The sequence below is a fragment of the Leucoraja erinacea genome, chromosome 3, assembly GCF_028641065.1.
Source record: "Leucoraja erinacea ecotype New England chromosome 3, Leri_hhj_1, whole genome shotgun sequence".
NCBI lineage: Eukaryota > Metazoa > Chordata > Chondrichthyes > Rajiformes > Rajidae > Leucoraja > Leucoraja erinaceus.
This window is the reverse complement of record NC_073379.1, coordinates 11497730-11520312: the sequence shown is the minus strand read 5'-3', so window position 1 is coordinate 11520312 and position 22583 is coordinate 11497730. Positions and strand designations below refer to the sequence as shown.

General features: G+C 45.4%; 1 protein-coding gene across 1 annotated transcript in view; it reads left to right on the top strand.

Annotated features, from left to right (window-relative positions):
* The window catches only part of LOC129695275 (leukemia inhibitory factor receptor-like), a 128300-nt gene that overhangs the window by 90047 nt on the left and 15670 nt on the right, over positions 1–22583 (top strand). Inside the window, 11 exon segments of the mRNA XM_055632070.1 lie at positions 183–309; positions 312–342; positions 3738–3904; positions 5318–5501; positions 7923–8195; positions 9850–9979; positions 12991–13154; positions 14593–14738; positions 16522–16687; positions 19276–19343; positions 21601–21811. Coding sequence (XP_055488045.1) covers positions 183–309; positions 312–342; positions 3738–3904; positions 5318–5501; positions 7923–8195; positions 9850–9979; positions 12991–13154; positions 14593–14738; positions 16522–16687; positions 19276–19343; positions 21601–21811 — 1667 coding nt within the window.

Sequence of the window (22583 nt, the reverse complement as noted above, 5' to 3'; positions counted from 1 at the left end):
TCTATATTACAATGTCTCCTGTAATCAGTTATCTAATACCAGTCACCATTCAAGTTCCAAAATTGGTCTAATGGTACTGGATGGTACATGTACTTGTGGGACCATGTGTTACTTTAAATGTAGAATGGAAAAAACAAGAATAACAGTTCTTTAAACAAAAAATGATCAATTGTTTTTTCCAGTTTTCTTTCCAGGTCAACAAACTGCACACGAGTGGGGCAGGTTAACTTTATTGAATCCGAATTTCTACTATTTAATGATAGAATATTACAAATAACTGCCACTAATGAACTGGGCACCCAGACATCAGACAAAAACTCACCGTGAAGGAAAGTGATATAGGTAAATAATTACGATTAGTTGCTTAAGATTCTTAAAATAAGTTTTCACTTCAAGCTAATTGCACGAATGTGGTTCCAGAGCGCAAGTTGCTTGTTTTATGTTGTTGACTCACTGTCCACACCTCCCCTGTTGTCTCCCCACAAGGATTGGAATTACAAGAACCTTTATCAAATTTATTTCTACCCTATCTTCATACAGAGGCAACCCATTTTTAACAACTCACCAAACTTCTGAAGATGGTACAAAGCGAAGAATGTGGTACAAACCTATTGAGCAGTTGTGTAAGAGTCCCAATCATATAATCTAAATAAATTGATTTGTAATCAATTACCCAACACATTCGCACATTCAGAGTCCTAAAGCTATGCAACGTGGAATAATGCCAATCGACAAACCTTGTCCATCCCGACCAACTTGGCCTTGGGGGCTGGTCTCGTTTGCCCATGTCCTTCTGAACCCTTCCTGTCCATACATCTGTCCAAATGTCTTTTAAAGATCATAATTGTCTCCGCTTCCCTGGCTTCCTCTCACAGCTCATTCCAGAAATGGACTGAGTGAAAAAAGTTGCCCCGAAGGTCTCTCTTCAATCTCTCCCCTCTCACCTTCAGTCTGTGCCCTCTAGTTTTAGAATCTTCAACTCTGAAAAAGGTTGTGAGTATCTATACTCCTTATCAAGCAGTTGTGTAAGGGTGCCAATTGCACAATCTATTTTATGGTGTCTCGTCTAGAATGGCCTCTACTCATCGAGCATATGGCGTGAAAACAGGGTCTTCGGCCCACCTTTCCCACACCGACCAATATGTCCCATCTATACTAGTAATGTGATAACATACATATAAAAAATGTGCATGTGATAAAGTAGATTTTAAAAAGGAGCAGAAATGGGTTTATTGTCCATTTCGTTAGTGGCCAACAATCTGTCAACTGGATAGGTAGACAAAAATGCTGGAGAAACTCAGTGGGTGCGGCAGCATCTATGGAGCAAAGGAAATAGGCAACGTTTCGGGCTGAAACCCTTCTTCAGACTGATGCAGGGTGGGGGGGGGGGAGGCGGGGGGGGGGGCAGGAAGAAGAAAGGAAGAGGAGGAGCCAGAGGGCTGAGGGAGAGCTGAGAAGGGGAGGAGACAGCAAGGGCTACCGGTAATTGGAGAAGTCAATGTTCAGGCCACAGGGGGGCAGAATATGAGGTGCTGATCCTCCAATTTCCGGTGCTGCTCACTCTGGCAATGGAGGAGGCCCAGGACAGAGAGGTCTGATTCGGAATGGGAGGGGGAGTTGAAGTGCTGAGCCACAGGGAGATCAGGTTGGTTAATGCGAACCGAGCGGTGGTGTTCGGCGAAACGATCGCCAAGCCTACGCTTGGTCTCACCGATGTAGATCAGCTGACATCTAGAGCAGTGGATGCAATAGATGAGGTTGGAGGAGGTGCAGGTGAACCTCTGTCGCTCCTGGAACGACTGCTTGGATCAACTGGATAGGGAACGTTTAGAGGGATAAAGCCAAACGCAGGTAGGTGGGATTAGTTTAGATGGGGCATCTTGGTCGACATCGGCAATTTGGGCTGAAGGGCATTTTTCCGTGCTGTATGACTCTTATTAACTGCTGTCTTTAATTTACCTGACCGCTAGAGTCGCCTGAGCAGCAAAAATAGCAAATTCCAAACTGTTTAAAAGTTGTTTACTCTTCATCTTGCTTAATTTGCTGACCAATTATGTTTAGACTATGGGGAGCTGTGAAGCAGCGTGCACATTCAGGTGAAAGAACTTCCAAGCCCTCATTCATTTTAACAACAATACCACTTCATTCTTCTACATGCTAAAGAGTTTTTAGTGCTCTTGCTCGCTAGGTAGCCGCCTCCTTACAGCTTTTAACCCAGTAAATCCCTGTTGAACCCCCTGATAGGTGAGTATATCCTACTCAAGGTAAAGAGTACATTGCAATCCAAATGTGGCCATTACCAAATCCCTAAATAATCGCACAAATATTTTCCACTAACATTGGAATTGACTGTAGGTATGTCCTGTTCATGATAGGGATTAGCGGCACAGGGGTGCAGCTGCCACACAGTGCCAGAGATGCAGGTTCAATCCTGACAACAGGTGTTGTCTGTGTGGAGTTTGTACGTTCTCCTCGTTGCCACATGCGTTTCCTCCAGATGCTCCGCTTTCCTCCCACATCGTGAAGAGTTCGTAACTTAATTGGATTCTGTAAAATTGCCTCAAGTGTGTAGGGAGTAGATGTGAAAGTGGAGATAGACACCTGAAGCTGGAGTAACTCAGCGGGACAGGCAGTATCTCTGGACAGAAGGAATGAGCGATGTTTCGGGTGGAGACCCTTCTTCAGAAAAGTGGATTAACAGAGAACTCGTGAGAAAGGGTGATCGATGGTTGGCTTGGATGAGGTGGGCCAAAAGGTCTGTTTCCCTGCTGCATCTCGAAACTGAACTAAATTTGGTCAATTATCATCCAAACGTCTATTTCAGTCACCAACAATATGATGGTAGATGTTGTGGACATTGCGGTCAAGCTGCACGTACTGATCCAGTAATGTAACGCTGATGCCGAATGTGGGTCTCCACAGCCATTTGACCAGACTTCATCACAATTTGGCCTATAGGGCTGAACTCCAGAGATGATGTGGGAACCGATTGCATTTGCCATCAAGGCAGCACTTAACCATGTGTGGTATCGATGAGCCCCACTTAGTTTTTCCTAGTTCAGTGTAGAGATACAGCGCGGAAACAGGCTCCTTCGGTCCACCGAGTCTGCACCGACCAGCGATCCCTAACACTATTTTACTCGAACTAGGGACAATTTACACTTATATCAAGCTAATTAATCTACAAACCTGTACGTTTTTGGAGTGTGGGAGAAAACCGAAGATCTCGGAGAAAACCCATGCGATCACGGGGAGAACGTACAAACTCCGTACAGACAGCACCCATGGTCAGGATCGAATCCGGGTCTGTGGCGCTGTGAGCCAGTAGCTCTATCGCTGCACCACTGTGCCGCTCTGGTAAAATTAAAGTCGGTGGTTATTGAAGAGAAAATATTTCATTGGATGAAGTCATACTTTGTATAAAGGAAGATGATCGTGGTTGGTGGAGGGTCACACATCCCAGCCCCAGAACACCACTGTGTGAGATTGATACTCTGGTTTCTCAGGGAAATATCCTAGCCCTAACAGTCCCTAGCTGCTCCATCAAGGGCCTTTCTAAGATAGTCCAAGATTAGAATACTGATGACTGCGCAGTGTTCAATACTATACATGCATCCCCAGCCATGCCTACATGTAGCAAGACCAAGAAAATATGGCTCTTGCTTGTTCGTTGATGCAGCAAATGTTGCAGGCTTTTCTCCAGGCTGTAATCTTTTTGTTTCTCTGCCCTATTTCAGCGTTTGTACCTTACACGCCGAAACTCAAGAGGGTATTTAAAGATCCGTCCAATTCCCAGATGATGCAGGTGGAATGGTTTGAAGGAGGAGACACTTACGGAATAGATTTAAAAATGATTTTCCAAATCCAAGTTCTCCTGGCATATGACATGCAAGAGGTCTGGATGGTAAGTGAAATGGTAGCATGAGATGTGGAGAATTAACGCCCTTCTTTATGACATTAGGAACATTATGACATTAGTGAAGTATTATTGCAGCCAACAGTGTATGGCTACTGCCTGCTGCATGTATTGTTTCTCAGATCTTCGAGGCTGTGATGGCGACAAACATATTGAAACAAAATTCGAGTCAAGGAAACCGCAGATGCTCATTTGTGCAAAAACCCCCTGTCCAAATAGCTAGAATAACTCAGCTGGTTAGGCAACATCTCTGGAAGACATGGATAAGTTGAAGTTTCGGGCCTATCTTTCCTAAAATCAAATTTGTTGCACTTCTGTGGTGAATAAGGAGATTCAACGATTCACTTAATTAATCAATTAATTAATTAATTAGTTAATCAGTATTTATTAAATTATAAATACTGATTCATTGTTCAGTATTTAATGTCTGTCTTTGGGAAACACTAGTATTCACTGGAAGAGCAGAACTTTCAGTGTATCATTAGGACAATTAGGGAAATCACGTTTGACAAATCTGCTAATCTTTCTGGCAACGTAATCTAGGTGGATAAAGGGAAACTTGAGAATATAATTGAGATAATTGGGCAAATTGAAAGTCACATTGGACAAATCTGTTTATCTTACTGGCAACGTAATAAACTGGGTAGATACAGGCACTTTGTGTCTTTCCTCATCCAAAATTTCACCTATCCATGTGACCCGCTGAGTCAAGAGTCAAGTCAAGAGAGTTTATTGCCATGTGTCCCAGATAGGACAATGAAATTCTTGCTTTGCTGCAGCACAACAGAATATTGTAAACAAAAATACAGATTCAGTTCAATATACACATAAATAAGCAGATAAAGTGCTTATTTATAGGCTGTTACAGTTCAGAGTCTGTTTGTTGGCGAGATTAATAGCTTGATGGCTGTGAGGAAGCAGCTGTTCCTGAACCTGGATGTAACAGATTTCAGGCTCCTGTACCTTCTGCCCAATGGTAGCGGAGAGATGAGCGTGTGGCCAGGATGGTGTGGGTCCTTGATAATGCTGGCAGCCTTTTTGAGGCAGCGACTGCGATAGATCCCTTTGATGGTGGGGAGGTCAGAGCCGAAGATGGTCTGGGCAGTGGTTACAACTTTCTGCATGCTTTTCCACTCCTGGACGGTCAAGTTGCAGAACCAAGTCACGATGCAACCAGTCAGCATGCTCTCTACTGTGCACCTGTAGAAGTTCGAGTGAGTCGGGCACTTTGTGTTTTTTTTATAAACTAGCATCAACAGTTGCTGGTCAGCAATCTGCACTGTTTATACACTGATCCGTGTTTTTTTTACTAGTTAAGAACAGATGAGCTTTGTTGGAAAATCTGGCTTATTGTTTGAGAGCAGTTGATGAAATGACGGAATTGTGTTTTGATTTTTGCAGGGAAACCACAGTGAAACCTTGAACTATACCCATAATCGGGTGTTGCATACGACTTGGACATCAGATATGCCTCTCAAGTGCACATCCTACTTAGTGAGGATACGTTCCATTGGCAATGATGAGAAGACCCTCTTCATGGGTAGAAAAGCATGGAGTGAATGGAGCTCACCATTAAAACTTGAAGGTAAAGTCAATATTGCTTTATTTGTCACATGTGCAACTGCACAGTGAAATTATTTTTGTATATATTACGCACGTGGGCCCCGACATTTTTGGTGCCTTTATTCAAAGTTAAAAAGTCCAGTTGGCCCGTGCGCGCGATGTACTGAAACAGTTCCTGCGAATCAACGTCCCTCTCCTCTCCTCGCCCGGCCATCATTGTGTTCCCCTGGCAACGCCTCCTTGCAGCAGACCTGAAAGCGGTGGAATAATCCCCTCCCGGTTCACCCACCTACCGATCCTTGCCCCTTGCGCCCAACTTCTCCGTTTCTCTCACAATTACGCTGTCTGACGAGCTTTCGAGCAGGTTCCTGGCTCTGCCGGAGACCATGGCGGGTGGTCCGAGCCTACTGGGCGGATGGTCCGAAGTTGGTCCGCGGTGGGCGATTCGGGTCTGCCGCCTGCCGGGAGCGAGTCCACTTGACCTGCAGTAGCGATCATAATAGTATCAAGCAATATAAGAGGCATATCTTACTCTAGTGCGAAAGAGGGAGAAAGGTTTGATTGTTGCGATGATGTGAACAAGTGTGACGCATGGGCTTCATTGATATGAAGCTGTGTTGTATGTAGCGATATACCATGGAAATGCTGAGTCGCTGCTGACCATTAATCACCCTACTCTAAATTTACATTAATAGAGCACCATCAGAGGGCCCATGGCACCCTGGCCACACTCTCATTTCACTCCTTCCATTGGAACGATAGTCCAGGAACCTGAAATCACTGACCTCCAGGTTCAAGAACTTAGAATCATAGAATCATGCAACATGGATTCAGGCCCTTCAGCCCAACTTGCCCATGCTGACAAGATACCCTATCTAGACTAGTTCCACCTGCCTGTTTTTGGCCCATATCCCTCTAAACCTATCCTACCAGTGGATGTGGCTTACCTACTGTAGATTTTCAGAAAGGTGCCACACGTGAGGCTGCTAAGGATGATGTGAGCCCACGGGACCAAAGGGCAGATACTAGCATGGATAGCACGTTGGCTGGATGGCAGAAGACAAAGAGTGGCAATAAAGGGGACTTTTTCGTGTTGGCTGCCAGTGACTAGCAGAGTTCCACAGGTGTCGATACTGGAGCCGCTACGCTTCATGTTGTATATTAATGATTTGGATGAGGGGATTGAGGTTTTTGTGGCCAAGTTTGCGGATGATACGAACAGGTAGTGTAGAGAAAGCAGGGACTCTGCAGAAGGACTTGGACAGGTTGGGAAAGTGGGCAGAGAAGAGGCAGATGGAACATAATGTAGCAAAGTGTGGAGTCAAGCATTTTGGTAGTAGGAAGAAAGGTGCAGACTATTTTCTAAATGGGGAGAAAATCCAGAAATCGGAGGTGCAAAGGGACATAGGAATGCTGGTACAAGATTCCCAATAAGTTAATCTGCAAGTCGAATCATTAGTAAAGAAAGCAAATGTGATGCTGGCATTTATTCCAAGTGGGCTTGTATACAAAAACAGAGATGGAATGCTGAGGCTCTATAAGGCGCTGGTCAGGCCACATTTGGAATTTTGTGAGCAATTTTGGGCACCATATCTGAGGAAGGATGTGCTGGCTCTGGAGAGGGTCCAGAGGGGGTTTACAAGAATGATCCCAGGAATGAGTGGGTTAACGTATGATGAGCATTTGATGGCACTGGGCAAATTGAAGAATGAGGGGGGGACCTCATTGAAACATACAGAATAGTGAAAGGCTTGGATAGAGTGGATGTGGAGAGGATGTTTCCACTAGTGGCAGAGTCTAGGTTTGTCATAGCCTCAGAATTAAACGACGTTCCTTCAGGAAGGAGCTGATGAGGAATTTATTTAATCAGAGGGTGGTGAATCTGTGGAATTATTTGCCGCAAAAGGCTGTGGAGGCCAAGTCAATGGATATTGTTAAGGCAGAGATAGATAGATTCTTGATTAGTACAGGTGTCAGGAGTTATGGGGAAAAGGCAGGAGAATGGGGTTTGGAGGGAGAGGTGGATCAGCCGTATTAAATGGCGGAGTGGACTTGATGGGCCGAATGGCATAATTCTGCTCCTATCGCTTATGACCTGATGATGACCTATCCATGTACGTGTACAAATGCCTTTTAAATGTTGTTATAGACTTCTGGAGGTAGGTGAGGCAGGTACTGTAAATTTGGTAACTTGGGCCAATTTACAGAGGCAAATTAGCCTACAGACATGCATGTCCTTTGGGATGTGGGGGGAAACTTGTGATCCACGGGGAAACCCACAAGATCACAGGGAGAATATGTAAACGCCACACAGACATTGCCAGAGGTCAGGATCATACCCATGTCTCTGGTGCTGCTCTGCCCACTGCGCTACTGTGCTGCCAAATGTCATTGTATAATCTGTTGTAGGTGATAATAAATATGTTGTCACATTATTTTTCAGGCCAGGATGTGTCTAATGAAACCTCCTTTAAAATCTACCCAGTGGAGGGAACTGTTCTGGAAGCTGGTTCCAATCCGGCGTTTTGTTGTGTAGCTGGGAAAGGAGAACATGCGGAGGCGTTGACTTTTGACAACTTAACGTCATTCATCAAATTAAGTGACAGGAGCCTGGCCATCAGAGTGCCGAATGTCTCTCCGTCGATAGAATCTGGAACAAATGTCGTTTGCAAGATGTCCGGGGGAAAATATGATGGAGCAGTTATATTTATTGGCTGTAAGTAGAAGTTTGAATGGGCATGAATTTGGTTTCAGTTTGGGCACCAAAGAAAATTGAAGTGTGTGTGTTGGGTGTGTGTGCATCGGGAGTACAGGCACTCCCCATCTTACGTACGTTCCATGAACCCCTGCACGTCAGGTTTTATGTACGTCGGAATCACCATCCCCGCCCCTGCCCGAAATAACCCACTGAGAGTATTAACTGTCTCAGCGGCATCCGGCTGTGTCCGAGGCACCTATTCCACGTCTGGTCTGTTTGATTGCTCAATCTGTAAACTACACTCCAAGGCTGATGGAGAAATAAAGATACAAAGTGCTGGAGTAAAGGGCCGGTCCCACCAGCATGCGACAGCATGCGGCAAGCGCGACCTAACGTGGTCACTTGAGCCGTACGTCCTCGTGGGGCCGGTCCCACTTCGATCGCCGGAGGAGTATGGAGTTGTGCGGAGCTGGTCCCAATACCGCGCGGGGTTCCGAAAAGCTGACACTGTTTAAAAATTCCACGCGGCAACGGCCTGCCGGCCCGCAGCCGCATTGAGGCTGTACACACCGACTCGACGCTGTACGCAGCATCTTGACTGCGTACGACTAAGCGCGAACTTCCCGCGGACTTCACTCGAACTTCACGTCAATTCATATGGGATCGGCAGATGGTTGGACAAAGGCTAGAGGTGAACAGACAAAAAGTAGAATAGAAGAGATGAAAATTGTGAAGCAAGAGGAAGGAAGGGAACAAGGGGAGGGGGTAGGGGATAAATGGATGCAAATCTAGGTGGGGCACACGGAAGAGAAGGGGAATGGGGGAGGGAGAAGGGAAGGAGGAGGTTTCTTTGTAGGTTAGTTACCTAAAATTGAAAAATTCAATATTCGTATCGTGTAGGACTGAATATTCCAGATGCTGGTTTGTACCGAAGATAGAACAAACAAATGCTGGGACAGGCAGCATCTCAGCGGGGGGAAAAGGAATAGGTGATGTTTCGAGTTGGAACCTTTCTTCAGACTGGAAGCTAGCTGTAAACGAGTTAGACAATTAAACTCAACATGATAGCAGTGAAACTAGTACAACCACGAGAGTGGGGGAAGGACGGAGAGAGAAAGGAAGAAAGGGTTACTTGAAATTAGAGATATATTCGTACCGCTGGGTTGAAAGGCGCCCAAGCGAAATTTACATTTAACCTCACTCTGACCATTGAGGAGGCCCAGGACAGAAAGGTCAGTGAGGGAATGGGAGTTATAGTGAACCAGGAGATCATGGAGGCCCAGGTGGACTGAGCGAAGGTGTTCAGCGAAACGATCGCCCCGTCTATGTTTGGTGTGGGGTCTCGACCTGAAACCTCACCTATTCCTTCTCTCCAGAGATGCTGCCTGACCCGCTGAACTCCACCAGCATTTTGTGTCCATCTTCAATATTCATACCGTGGGATTGTGCTCTACCCAAGCGAAGTATGTGGTGCTGTTCCTCCAGTTTGTATGTGGCCCCACTTTGGCCATGGAGGATGCCCAGGCCAGAAAGGTCGACATGGTGATAGGAAGGGGAGTTAAAATGTTTATGTGCCTGGAGATCAGCAGGCCTTGGCGGACCGAGCGGAAGTTGCATGACTGTTTTACAAAGGTCTGCGTTATTGTTTCATTATTTTTAATTTTTGATTTAGATCCGCCTGATGCACCAAAAAATGTCAGCTGTGAAACGCGGGATTTACAAACGTTAAACTGCACATGGGACCCAGGAAGGTCAACTAGGCTGGTCTCAAAGCGTAGGACAATCTATCATCTCAACACTGGGTAGGTTTCAATATCCATGTCTTCCCTTCTTGTGAATATTATTTGTTTGTCAGCTGACAGGTGTTTCTTGCAACAATGAACGAGGAGGCCATTCAGTTTATTGAACCAGTTCCAATTCAATTCTGCTACCATGCAAAACGATCAACAGAAACACAACATTGTCACTATTGATGACGTCACAAGGGCATTAGATAAGGGGAAATTTATACATAAGGCAATCCTGGACTTTTCGAAAGTGTTCGATAAAGTTACTTGTGAAATACTCCTCGGAAAACTGGATTACTATGGCATCAGAAATAGTCTACGTAACTGGATTAGGGACTTTCTCACAAACTGGATGCAGAGGGTGGCCTGTGAAGGAAACATTTCTTTAGAAGAACAAGTACTGTCAGGAGTACCACAAGGCATGGTCCTCGGGCCACTGTTATCCTGACGTACATTAATGATCTACCTGAACACATAAATTGTAAAACAAAACTCTTTGCAGATGATTGTCTTGTATATACACCTGTCACTGATGTAGAGTATATCAACTCCTTACAAGAACAGCTTAAGTCCTTGGAATTATGGCAAAACGTAATGGAAGATGAGCTTCAACCCAACCAAATGCTCAATTATGGTAATTTCAAACAAGAAGAAACCACCTACTCGAGACTACGTCTTCTGTGGACAAATACTTCATCGTCCAAGTTCACAACCATACCTTGGAGTTCATCTTGATACCAAGCTTTCGTGGGGAGAACACGTACACAACACGGTCACTAAAGCCAAACAGACACCAGGAATCCTTAGACGAAACCTCTGGTTCTGCCCAAAGGAAGTGAAAACCACAGCATATACAACATTGGTTAGACCCGTACTGGAATACCTGGGACCCATTCAAAACTGGTCATATCAATAAACTAGAAGGGGTACAGAGGAAAGCAGCCGCTTTTGCATCGGGAACTACAATAGAGGTAGCAGTGTCACCCAGATGCTGTCTGACCTGGAGTGGGAAAAGCTGGAAACAAGACGGGCAAGAAACAGGCTAGCCGTGTTGTACAAGATTCAAAAGGGGATCATGGGCATAACTGAAGATAGATACATAATATACTCAACGGAAAGGAGAACAAGAAAGAGAAATGATATGCAAATAGAAATCCCATTCGCCAGGACAGGTATTTATAAGAACCCATTCTTTGTAAGAACCTTAAGGGAATGGAATAAACTAGACAACAATATAGTCAAATCACCTTCATTAGACAGTTTTAAGGGGGCACCAACAGCACGTTAGTATGCACAACACATCCAAGTTGGCCATATGCAGAGTACTGCCCTGCCGACTACAAATTTAGAAGGTTCCATGTGTAGGAATTAACTACAGATGGTGGGTTAAATCGAAGGTAGACACAAAATGCTGGAGTAAGTCTGAAGAAGGGTCTCGACACGAAACGTCACTCATTCCTTCTCTCCAGAGATGCTGCCTGTCCCACTGAGTTACTCCAGCATTCTGCTACTATTTCCCTGTAACTTTGCATCTCTCACGTGCCCATTAACTCTCCTTTAATTCTCCTGACACTCATCTATACCGTGGGTAATTTGTAATGCTCCTCAGCCTGGCATCTACCACGCTCTGTGCAAAACAAGAAGACTGCTATTGCACCCAGTGTTCATGGCAATTAAACACTCTTTACTCTTGGCTGTGTTTCGCACTGTGGTGTCTGTCACCTATGACAGGTAAAAGGGATCCTGTGAGATAATTTCATGTAAGTGGAATTGCCCTAGTGTCCTGGATATTATTTCCCTTCAAACCACACCAGTCAGCAATCACACAAGTGCTAGACACAGAGTGCTAGAGTAACTCAGCGGGTCAGGCAGCATCTGTGGAGAACATGGATAGGTGACGTTTCACAGAGTGCTGGAGTAACTCAGCGGGTCAGGCAGCATCTCTAGAGAGCATGGATAGGTGACGTTTCACAGAGTGCTGGAGTAACTCAGCGGGTCAGGCAGCATCTCTGGAGAATATGGATAGGAGACAGTTTGGGTCTGAACCCTCCCAGAATCAGCCTGTTATTTTAGGCTTATGAGACCAAATTGCATCTATACTTAAGATAGACACAAAATGCTGGAATAACTCAGCGGGACAGGCAGCATTTCTGTATTGAAGGAATGGGTAATGTTTTCAGTCGAGACACTTCTTCAGGCTGAGAGTCAGAGGAGAAGGAGACACAGAGATATCACGCTTGCTCAGCAGGGTCACCCGCATAGTCAAGGGTGAGTCTCACCCCGGCTACTCCCTCTTCTACCCACTGCATCGGGCAAGGATAATTAATTTATTGTCAGGTGTACCGAAGTGAAAAGCTCTTGTGTGCTAATCAGTCAACGGAAAGACAATACATCATTACAATCGTGCCGTCCACAGTGTAACGATTAAGGGAATATTGTGAAGATGTACATGTGTGAAAACGCTCAACTCCAGATTTTGGGACAGTTTCTTTCCAGGTGTTCCGACCTTGGCAAGGCCAGCAGCATAATCAAGGACCAGTCTCACCCCGGCCACTCTTTCCTCTCCCCTCTCCGTCAGGCTAGAGGTACAGAAGTGTGAAAACGCACACCTCCAGATTCAGGGACAGTTTCTTCCCAGCTGTTATCAGGCAATTGAACCATCTATGACCACTAGAGAACAGTCCTGACCTCCCATCTACCTCATTGGAGACCCTCGGTCTTTGATCAGATTTTACTGGAGATTTTATCTGAGCCGGTACCCTTATACTAAACATTGCACTAAACGTTATTCCCTTTATCCTGTACCTGTACACTGTGGACGGCTCGATTGTAATCATGTATATTTTTTCCGCTGACTGGATAGCACGCAACAAAAAAGCATTTCACTGTACCTTGGTGCACGTGACCATATATAAACTAAACTAAATTATTTTATTGTCATGTATCTGTTGGCAGTCTCAACAGTAGTTTTCACATATTTACGTTTGAGTTGTATACATGATCACCAACTCTTTGTCATTCTTTAGGTCACAGAACTCTTTGCTATGTAAGGAAGCTTCTCGGGTGTATCCAGATTACTGGTGTGCTTACCCCATTTCAAACATCAGTGGTAAAACCAATATAACAATACATGGGAAAAACCCGCTGGGGGAAGCCGAGTCCAGCATAACTGTTTACGTGACCCGTGTCTGTAAGTATATCAAATGAAAGAAAAGCCTCTCCTGATTTTTTGTTGTGTTTAAGTATAACCTGTGACTGCACCAAGACTTGTTCAGGTACAGGGTACTGAATCTTCGGGAATGTGTAGGGAATGTGTAGGGAGGATTAAACCGAAGATAGACACTAAATGCTGGAGTAACTCAGCGGGACAGGCAACATCTTTGGAGAGAAGGAATAGGTGACGCTTCGGGTCAAGACCCTTCTTCAGACTGGTGCCAGTCGGATGTCCAGTCTGGACACCACTCTGAAGAAGGGTCTTGACCCGAAACGTCTCCCATTCCTTCTCTCCAGAAATGCTGTCTGTCCTGCTGAGTTACTCCAACCTTTTGTGTCTCTTTAGCTGAAGTAATGTCCTATTTTCTTATTTGTTTGAGGGTAACGACGGATTTCTGCTTGCAAATGATAGAGTGCATTTTGGCACTTTGCTATTATAAAGCTAATGGGAGAGAGCTTTCCACTAAACTTGACTGGTATTGAATGTAGGATACAGCTAGGGTTGCCAACTTTCTCACTCCCAAATAAGGGCCAAAAGGTCAAAATATGGACAAATTCCCGACGGCAATTTGTTGACCGACTCGGCCGTGGCTGGGTGAATGATGAGTTGTCCCGGGTGCTGGACTGCACACAAAGCCCAGCCGGCGGGCCAGCTGAGGAGTTTATGCCTGGGCCGCGCGACATCACACACAAAGTCAGGCACCCCATCCCCACTCGTGAACCGATGATCAGCCATGAGAAGGAGGGGTGATAGTGTCGGCGGTAAGCGAAGGTCCGAAGGTCGGACAGCTGGCTGGGCTGCCGACCGACGGGGCCACGGGCGAGGCACTTCTGAAAATTTAGCCCAATGTACAGGATGTCCCGACTAATACGGGACAGATACAGCATGGAAACAGGCATCTCATGCCCACTGAGTCTATGCGGCCCATCGATCACTTGTTCACACCACCTCTGATCTCACAGTAATTGCTCCTTTAAGAGAATTTGCAGAGAATGAAAGATACAGCACAGAAACAGGCCCATTAACCTGCCCGAGTACACGCCGACCATCGATCACCCATTCACACTAGTTCTGTTTCACCACACTGCATACTACTAGGCTGATTAACCCACAAACCTGCACGTCTGGGATATGGGAAACCACCCAGTTTAAACCCACTTGGTTACAAGAAGAATGTGCGGACTCCACAGAGACAGCACCCTGGGTCAAGATTGAACCCGAGTCTCTGATGCTGTAAAGCAGCAGCTCTGTGTGACTGTGCTGCCCTGCATTCTGGAAAAATAATTAACTTAGCTATCAGTCCTCTTACAAATTCTTTATCTGGTTGAAATAGCATCATTGATTTTACTTTAAGAAGGAATGTTTTTCCAAGACGCTGGCAAGTGTTTCATATCCTTTTTAATGCTCCTTCCAGTTCGCCCTTTTGCTCCTTATGAATGGAAACGGGAAGAGGTAACAAGAGACAGTGTCACTGTGTCCTGGTCAGATCGAGTGGATTACACAGGCATTGACTTGGATTGTGAGATTGTGATCCACGATAATCTTGGGAAAACTATGACAGTAAGTAAATACCAAAGCACGTTTCTCTTGATCTTCAGTGACGTTGTTCGTTTTTGCTGGGCTTGACTTGTTGACTTTCCTCAGGAGCTTTTCCCTCTGTGTGAATCTGAATACTGCAGCCCAGATTTAATTTGGGATGGTGGGGTGAACATGATCGCCACCTGTGGCTGCAGTGTTTCTGTGGCTGGACCTTGTACGTTGGGGCAAGTGCCATCCAGTGTCTTGGGCAGATGAATATGGGAAGAGAAATGCAAAGATGTTTCGATGGGCAAGAATGAAATTGCCTGCCTTGGGAAAGTTGGCCAAAAAATGGTACAGTGGGTACAGTGAGAAGCTTTTGTTGCGTGCTAACCAGTCTGCGGAAAGACAATACATGATTACAATCGATCCATTTACAGTGTACAGATACATGATACGGGAATAATGTGAATGACGTTTAGTGCAAGGTAAAGTTCGATCAAAAATAGTCCGAGGGTCTCCAATGAGGTAGATGGTATATTCACACACACACACGCACACGCACACACACACACACACACACACACACACGCACACACACACACACACGCACACACACACACACACACACACACACACACACACACACACACACACACACACACACACACACACACACACACACACACACACACACTATATCACTTTGGTAGCAAAAACGGGAAGGCAGATTACTATCTAAATGGTGTCAAATTGGGAAAGGGGGAAGTACAACGGGATCTGGGGTCCTTGTTCATCAGTCAAATAAAGTAAGCAGAGTGTTCAAGAAGGAACTGCAGATGCTGGAAGATCGAAGGTACACAAAATTGCTGGAGAAACTCAGCGGGTGCAGCAGCATCTATGGAGCAAAGAAAATAGGCGACGTTTCGGGCCGAAACCCTTCTTCAGAGTAAAGCATGCAGGTACAGCAGGTAAGTAAAGTAAGCATGCAGGTACAGCAGGCAGTGAAGAAAGCAAATGGCATGTTGGCCTTTGTAACAAGAGTAGTTGAGTATAGGAGCAAACAGGTCCTTCTGCAGTTGTATAGGGCCCTAGTGAGACCTCACATGGAATATTGTGTGCAGTTTTGGCCCCCTAATTTGAGGAAGGACATTCTTGCTATTGAAGGAGTGCAGCGTAGGTTTTCAAGGTTAATTCCCAGGGATGGCGGGACTGTCATATGACTGTCAGAGAATGGAGCGGCTGGGCTTGTACTCTGGAATTTAGAAGGATGAGAGGAGATTTTATTGAAACTTATATGATTATTCAAGGTTTGGAAACGCTAGAGGCAGGAAACATGTTCCCGATGTTGGGGGAGTCCAGAACCAGCGGCCACAGTTTAAGAATAAGGGATAAGCCCTTTAGAACGGAAACGAGGAAACACTTTTTCACACAAAGAGTGTGAGTCTGTGGAATTCTCCGCCTCAGTCGGCGGTGGTGGTCGGTTCTCTGGATACTGTCAAGAGAGAGCTAGATAGGACTCAAAGATAGCGGAGTCAGGGGATATGGGGAGAAGGCAGGAACGGGGTACTGATTGGGGATGATCAGCCATGATCACAGTGAATGGCGGTGCTGGCTGGAAGGGCCGAATGGCCTACTCCTGCACATATTGTCTATTGTCTATTACTGTGTGTATATGTGGATGTACCCGGGTCTCTGGCGCTGTAAGGCAGCAACTCTGCTGCCCAGTGTGCCCCCGTTTATTATTTTGATTTCAAGGACATGAAGCTTTTGGTTTTTAATTTGATATCTTTTTGTCTAATCTCTGAATATTTTTGTTTTGCAGCTTAATCGGTCAGTGACCGGAAAACGAATGAATCAACGGCACACAATGACGTTAACTGATTTAAGGCCCAACACAGAGTATTCTATCAGAGCTCGATATTCATCCGTACTTTTTTGGAAGTGGAGTAAATGGAGCGACGTTGCACATGCCAAAACTAAGATTGCTCGTGAGTAACTGGGAAAGGAATAGTCCAGGAAAATTAAGTGAGATTTACAACACCTGTAGCATCCTCCTTATTTAATTGCGACTTACAAAACCAAGAGATGTTCAGTCTTGGAGTCAATAAACAATAGACAATAGAAAATGTGTTGGCAGATCAATTTCCCTCCTGGGATAAATAAAGATCTATCGTATCGTACAATGCTGAGCACTATATTGTGCACTCTGTATCTTTCCCTTTGCTCTACCTACTGTACTGAGTTTGAAGTGATTGTATCTATGTATGGTATATCTGACCTGATTGGGTACCATGCAAAACAAAGCTTTTCACTGTACCTCAGTACACGTAACTATAATCAACATAAAGCAATGAGGGCCCAGCACCAATCTTTATAGCACACCATTGGTCATGGGCCTCCAATCTGGAAAGCAAACCTCCATTAACACCCTTTGGGGTATTGGCTTTAATACCAAGTGGTATAAGCGTTGATTCCCTAATTTTAAGCAAGTCCTACTGTAGATGGCTAGTGCATGTGCCTTTAACATAGTGACCTCACTACCCCTAACCACTCCCCTCCTTAGGTGTATAATTGCATGCTCCCACCCTTGGCTCTCTCTCTCTAGCTCTGGTGACAGACCACGTACAGCTGCTCCATGGTCCGTTGGAACTCCTCGCTTGCTTTTTTTTTTTTTTTTTTTTTTTCATTTTCTTAACTATAGTTTTATTAACTGTTCACAACATTACTGCTCTAGCTGTACGTGGTCTGTCACCGGAGCTAGAGAGAGAGAGCCAAGGGTGGGAGCATGCAATTATACACCTAAGGAGGGGAGTGGTTAGGGGTGGTGAGGTCACTATGTTAAAGGCACATGCACTAGCCATCTACACCTACAACTCTCTCTTCACCCCCCCCTTCCGTCCCACGAATAGTCCTACCAGTCTCACTGTTTGCATCTCATTATCTACCTCATTATCGTCTCTTCCCCAGTCGACATTGGGTCATTATGGGCTCCACCCTTTGTCATCTGTTGCCGGCCCTGCTTTTTATTCTGGCTTTTTCCCTACCAGTTCTCCCCCCCCCCCCCCCCCCCCCCTCTCCCCCCCCACCCCCCTCTACTTTCAGTCTGAAGAAAGGTTCCGACCCAAAACGTCACCTATTCTCTCCAGAGATGCTCCCTGACACGCTGAGTTGCTCCAGCACTTTGTGTCTATCTTCGGTATAAAGCTGCCTCTGCAGTTCCTTCCTACTCCATTAATACCCTTTGCCTTCTACCACCAAGCCGATTTCGTATCAAATTGTTCAGCTCACACTGGATCGCACATGTTCCAACCTTCCAGATCAGCCCACAATGGGTGACCTTGTCAAAGCCTTCACTAAAGTCCATATAGATAAGGCCCAGCCTCCTGGTCATCTTTTCAAAAAACTCATGAGCCAACTTCCTAAGCATAAAGCCATTCTGACTATCCCTAAACAGTCATGCTCATAATTTATTGGAGCAGAATTTGACCATTCCGCCATTCAATTCACTTGGCCAATCTATCTTTCACTCTCAGCCCCACTCTCCTACTTTCTCTCCATAACCCCTGACACACGTACTAATAAAGAATCTGTCAATCTCTCCCTTAAAAATACCCTTTAACGGCCTCCACAGCCTTCTGTGGCAATGAATTCCACAGATTCACCACCCTCTGACTAAAGAAACTCCTCATCTCCTTCCTAAAAGGACATCCTTTAATCCTGAGGCGATGGCCTCTGGAACCTAGACTCTCCCACTAGTGGAAACATTCTGTCCACATCCACTCCATTCAGGCCTTTCACTATTTGGTATGTTTCATTGAGATTCCCCCATACCCATCTAAACTCCAGCGAGTACAGGCCCAGTGCTGTCATCACTCATCATATGTTAACCTAATCATCCCCAGGATAATTCTCGTAAACCACCTCGGGACCCCCTTTGGACATCAGCATATCCTTCCTCAGATATGGGTCCCAAAACTGCTCACAATACTCCAAATGCGGTCTGACCAGCGCCCTATAAAGCCTCAGCATTGCATCCCTATTGTTATATTTTAGTCCTGTTGAACTAAATGCAGGCATTGCATTTGCCAGTCCCTAGTCTTTCCAAATATAAAGAAATGCAGGCTCGAGCAATCCCTCCCACTACCTTCCCCACAACTGATTTAAGGCTCATTGGCAGTGACATAAGCTTCATGCTTCTAAAAGCGCACACCACCAGACTCAAGAACAGCTTCTTCCCCTCTGTTATCAGGCTTCTGAACGGTCCTTCCATAAGCTAGGGTGCTGTCCGATTCACCTCTACCCCATTGCGGGCATTGGACTTTGTCTCTGGAACTGATGCGCTACAATGCTGAGAACTATAGCCCACACTCTGTATCTTTCCCTTTGCTCTACCTATTGTACTGGTGTTTGACTTGATTGTATTTATGTATAGTTTTGTCTGATCTGATTGTATGGCATGAAAAACAAAGCTTTTCTTTGTACCTTGGTTCATGTGACAATAATAAACTTCAACCTGAAGAGGAAATGAAATTCCCTCCACTGTCCATATTTCCTCACAAATAGTTTGTCATTGCAGCTCCATCGGTGAAGCTGGATGTCTGGAGAACAGTGATGCCAAACCGAACTGTGACCACTTACTGGAAGGTAAAGACTAGGAATGTCCTTTGGTGGGCAGATGAACGCAAAGAGTTGGAGTAACTCAGTGGGTCATGCAGCATCTCTGGAGTAAAGGAATAGGTGACGTTTTGAGTTGAGACCCTTCTTTGGACTGAGAGTCAGGGGAGAGGGAAACGGGAGGTATAAAAAGGTTCAGAACAAATGCAAGCCGGCACCGATGACCAAGGAACGATGGAGCCCACAATGTTTCATTGTAGGAACAGGATGAAAGTCTTGGAATAGGCATCAAGTGTAATGAATGAAAGAAAACCTTTGGGGATATTATGATCTTGTAGGACGAATAAATTACATTTGTTTATGTGAAATAAGAACTATATATACTGGAAACCCAGCAGATTGATCAGCCATGATCACATTGAATGGCGGTGCTGGCTCGAAGGGCCGAATGGCCTACTCCTGCGCCTATTGTCTATTGTCTATTAGGTAGCACTTGTGGAAGGAGAAACAGTTAATAGATTGGTTTGTGTGCTATCGAGTCAAATCACACCATGCATGAGTGCAATCAAAGCATTACACAAGTACAAGAGGAAAACACCAGAGTGCAGAATATTGTGCTGCGGCTACAGAGAAAGTGCAGATGTAAAAAGAGAAAAGTGCAAGGGCCACAATGAGGTTGATTGGAGTACGGGAAACACGCCCCTAGCTTATGAAAGTTCCATTCTGTGGTCCAATAGCAGAGAGAGAAGTGTTTTTGAATTTGCTGGTATGTCTTTTGTTGCCTGTCTGTGCAGATTGTGCTCTGTGGGTCAGGGTCCATTTACAACATGGGGTGCTGATTCCTAGGTCCAAGTATCTGGAGACAGGATTTATATGATATTTATTGGTGATATTTTCACCCAGAAACTTGAAGCTTTCGACCATCTCTATTTGGGTATCTTTGATGCTGACTGGGGCGTGTACACCACCCCGTTTCAAGTTGTAACGTTGAAGGGAAAGTTGGGAAGGAGTGGATAATGAAAGAACAGCTGGTAGGGGGAGGCCAGGTTTGTAGCGCTGGTTTATTGAAGTAGCCATATGGTTGATATTGTCCTCCTGATTAATTTTGCTTCCTCTCAGCCACCAATGAACCAACCTACATTCTAGATGCACAGAGTCTCCTGTCTCTTGCCCAGAGTAGGTGAATCGAGGACCAGAGGACTCAGGTTTAAGTTGAAGGGGAAAAGATTTAAGAGGTATCTGAAAGGTGACTTCTTCACACAGAGAGTGGTGGGTGTATGAAGCTGCCAGAGGAGGTAGTTGAGGCAGGGACTATTGCAATGTTTAAGAAGCAGTTAGAAAGGTGCATGGATTGGACAGGTTTGGAGGGATATGGACCAAACACTGGCAGGTGGGACGAGTAGCTGAGACACGTTGGCCGGTGTGGGCAAGGTGGGCCGAGGGGCCTGTTTCCACACTCTATCACTCTATGACTCTGTGCCTATGGGTCTACATTCTTTGCTCAGCTTCTGCTTTGATCTGTCATTTTCACACCTTGCCCTTCCATTTCTCTAGTCTCCCTCTCCCCTGACTCTCAATCTGAAGAAGGTTCTTGACCGAGAACATCACCCATTCCTTCTCTACAGAGAAGCTGCCTGTTCCGCTAAGTCACTCCAGCATTTTGTGTCTATCTTTTGTTGATAAGTTAATGCGTGAAGTCAGAGAGAGAAAAACAAAGGACATATAATAACAGTGAAATTGAGTTACAATGGACTGCAGATGCGGGAAACTTGAGTGAATCCAACCGCTGGAGAAAATCAGCAGGTCAGGCAGCATCTGGGGGAAATGTACAGTATGATGAATGTTTGATGGCTTTGGGCCTCTCCTCACTGGAGTTTAGAAGGATGATGGGGTGGCCTCATTGAAACTTACGGAATAGTGAAAGGCCCGGATGGATTGGAAGTGCAAAGGATGTTTCCACTGGTGGGAGAGTCCAAGACCAAAGTGCACAGCCTCAGAATACAAGGACAGACCTTTAGAAAGGAGATGAGGCGGAATTTATTTTGTCGGAGGGTGGTGAATCTGTGAAATTCATTGCCTCAGACAACTCTGGAGGCCGTCATTGGGTATTTTTAAGGCAGATTCTAGACTAGTGCGGGTGTCAGGGGTTATGGGGAAAAGTCAGGAGAATGGGGTTGAGAGGGAGAGATAAATCAGCCATGATTGAATGGCGGAGTAGACTTGATGGGCCGAATGGCCTAATTCTGCTGCGATCACATGACCTTATGAATCTCTCTTTTCATTATAGCCACTATCAGCTTTGGAAGCCAATGGTCCAGTTTTATTCTACAATGTAACTTGGACAAAAGTGGGAAATGGTTCAATAAATAGCAATGTTGAACATGGAACTGATGTCCAGATTCATCTTGACCGCGCTGGTTACGTAATCACCATCGTGGCTCAAAACGCTGCTGGAGTATCCCCCCCATCTGTGATCAAAATCCCTCCCCAGCAAGACGGTGAGTGTTCCAAGTCTGATCAGTGGCGATATTCAGAACACAAAGTGCTGGAGTAACTCAGCGGGTCAGGCAGCATCTCTGGAGAACATGGATAGGTGACGTTACACAGAGTGCTGGAATAACTCAGCGGGTCATGCAGCATCTCTGGAGGACGTGGATAGGTGATGCTTGAGTCTGAAGAAGGGTCCCGACCCGAAACGTTGCCTGTCCATGTTCTCCTGACTCGCAGAGTTACTCCAGCACCTTGTGTTGTATGCAAGATTCCAACACCTGCTGTTGTTTGTGCCTACAGTGGCATTATTTGCTGCAGGAGGCAGTCTCAGCACTTTATCTGGGCAGGCACGGGTTAATGATTGGGGACAATCAGCCATGATCACAATGACTGGCAGTGCTGGCTCGAAGGGCCGAATGGCCTCCTCCTGCACTTATTTTCTATGTTTCTAAAGAAACTACATGCCTTTAGGAGAATGTTGTAATGCGCATGTGAGCTCTCCTTGAGACCTTCAGAGCTTCTTCACAGATAAAACTTCATAACATAGTCTTTTAATTAACAGTTTCTTTATTGTTGAAGAAAAACAATAAGATATACATCCGACCTTCTTATCTGACTCGTACACTTTAATCTTCGTCAAACTCCAGCATATCGATTTAAACATTAGAAAACCTCTCGTGTCTCGGTTAAACTTCACATGGTCGAAGGGTATTCCTTCCCCATGTAACTCCGAGCTAAACTAAAAACGAAACTTCTGCGCAAGAAACCCAGCGCCAAGCA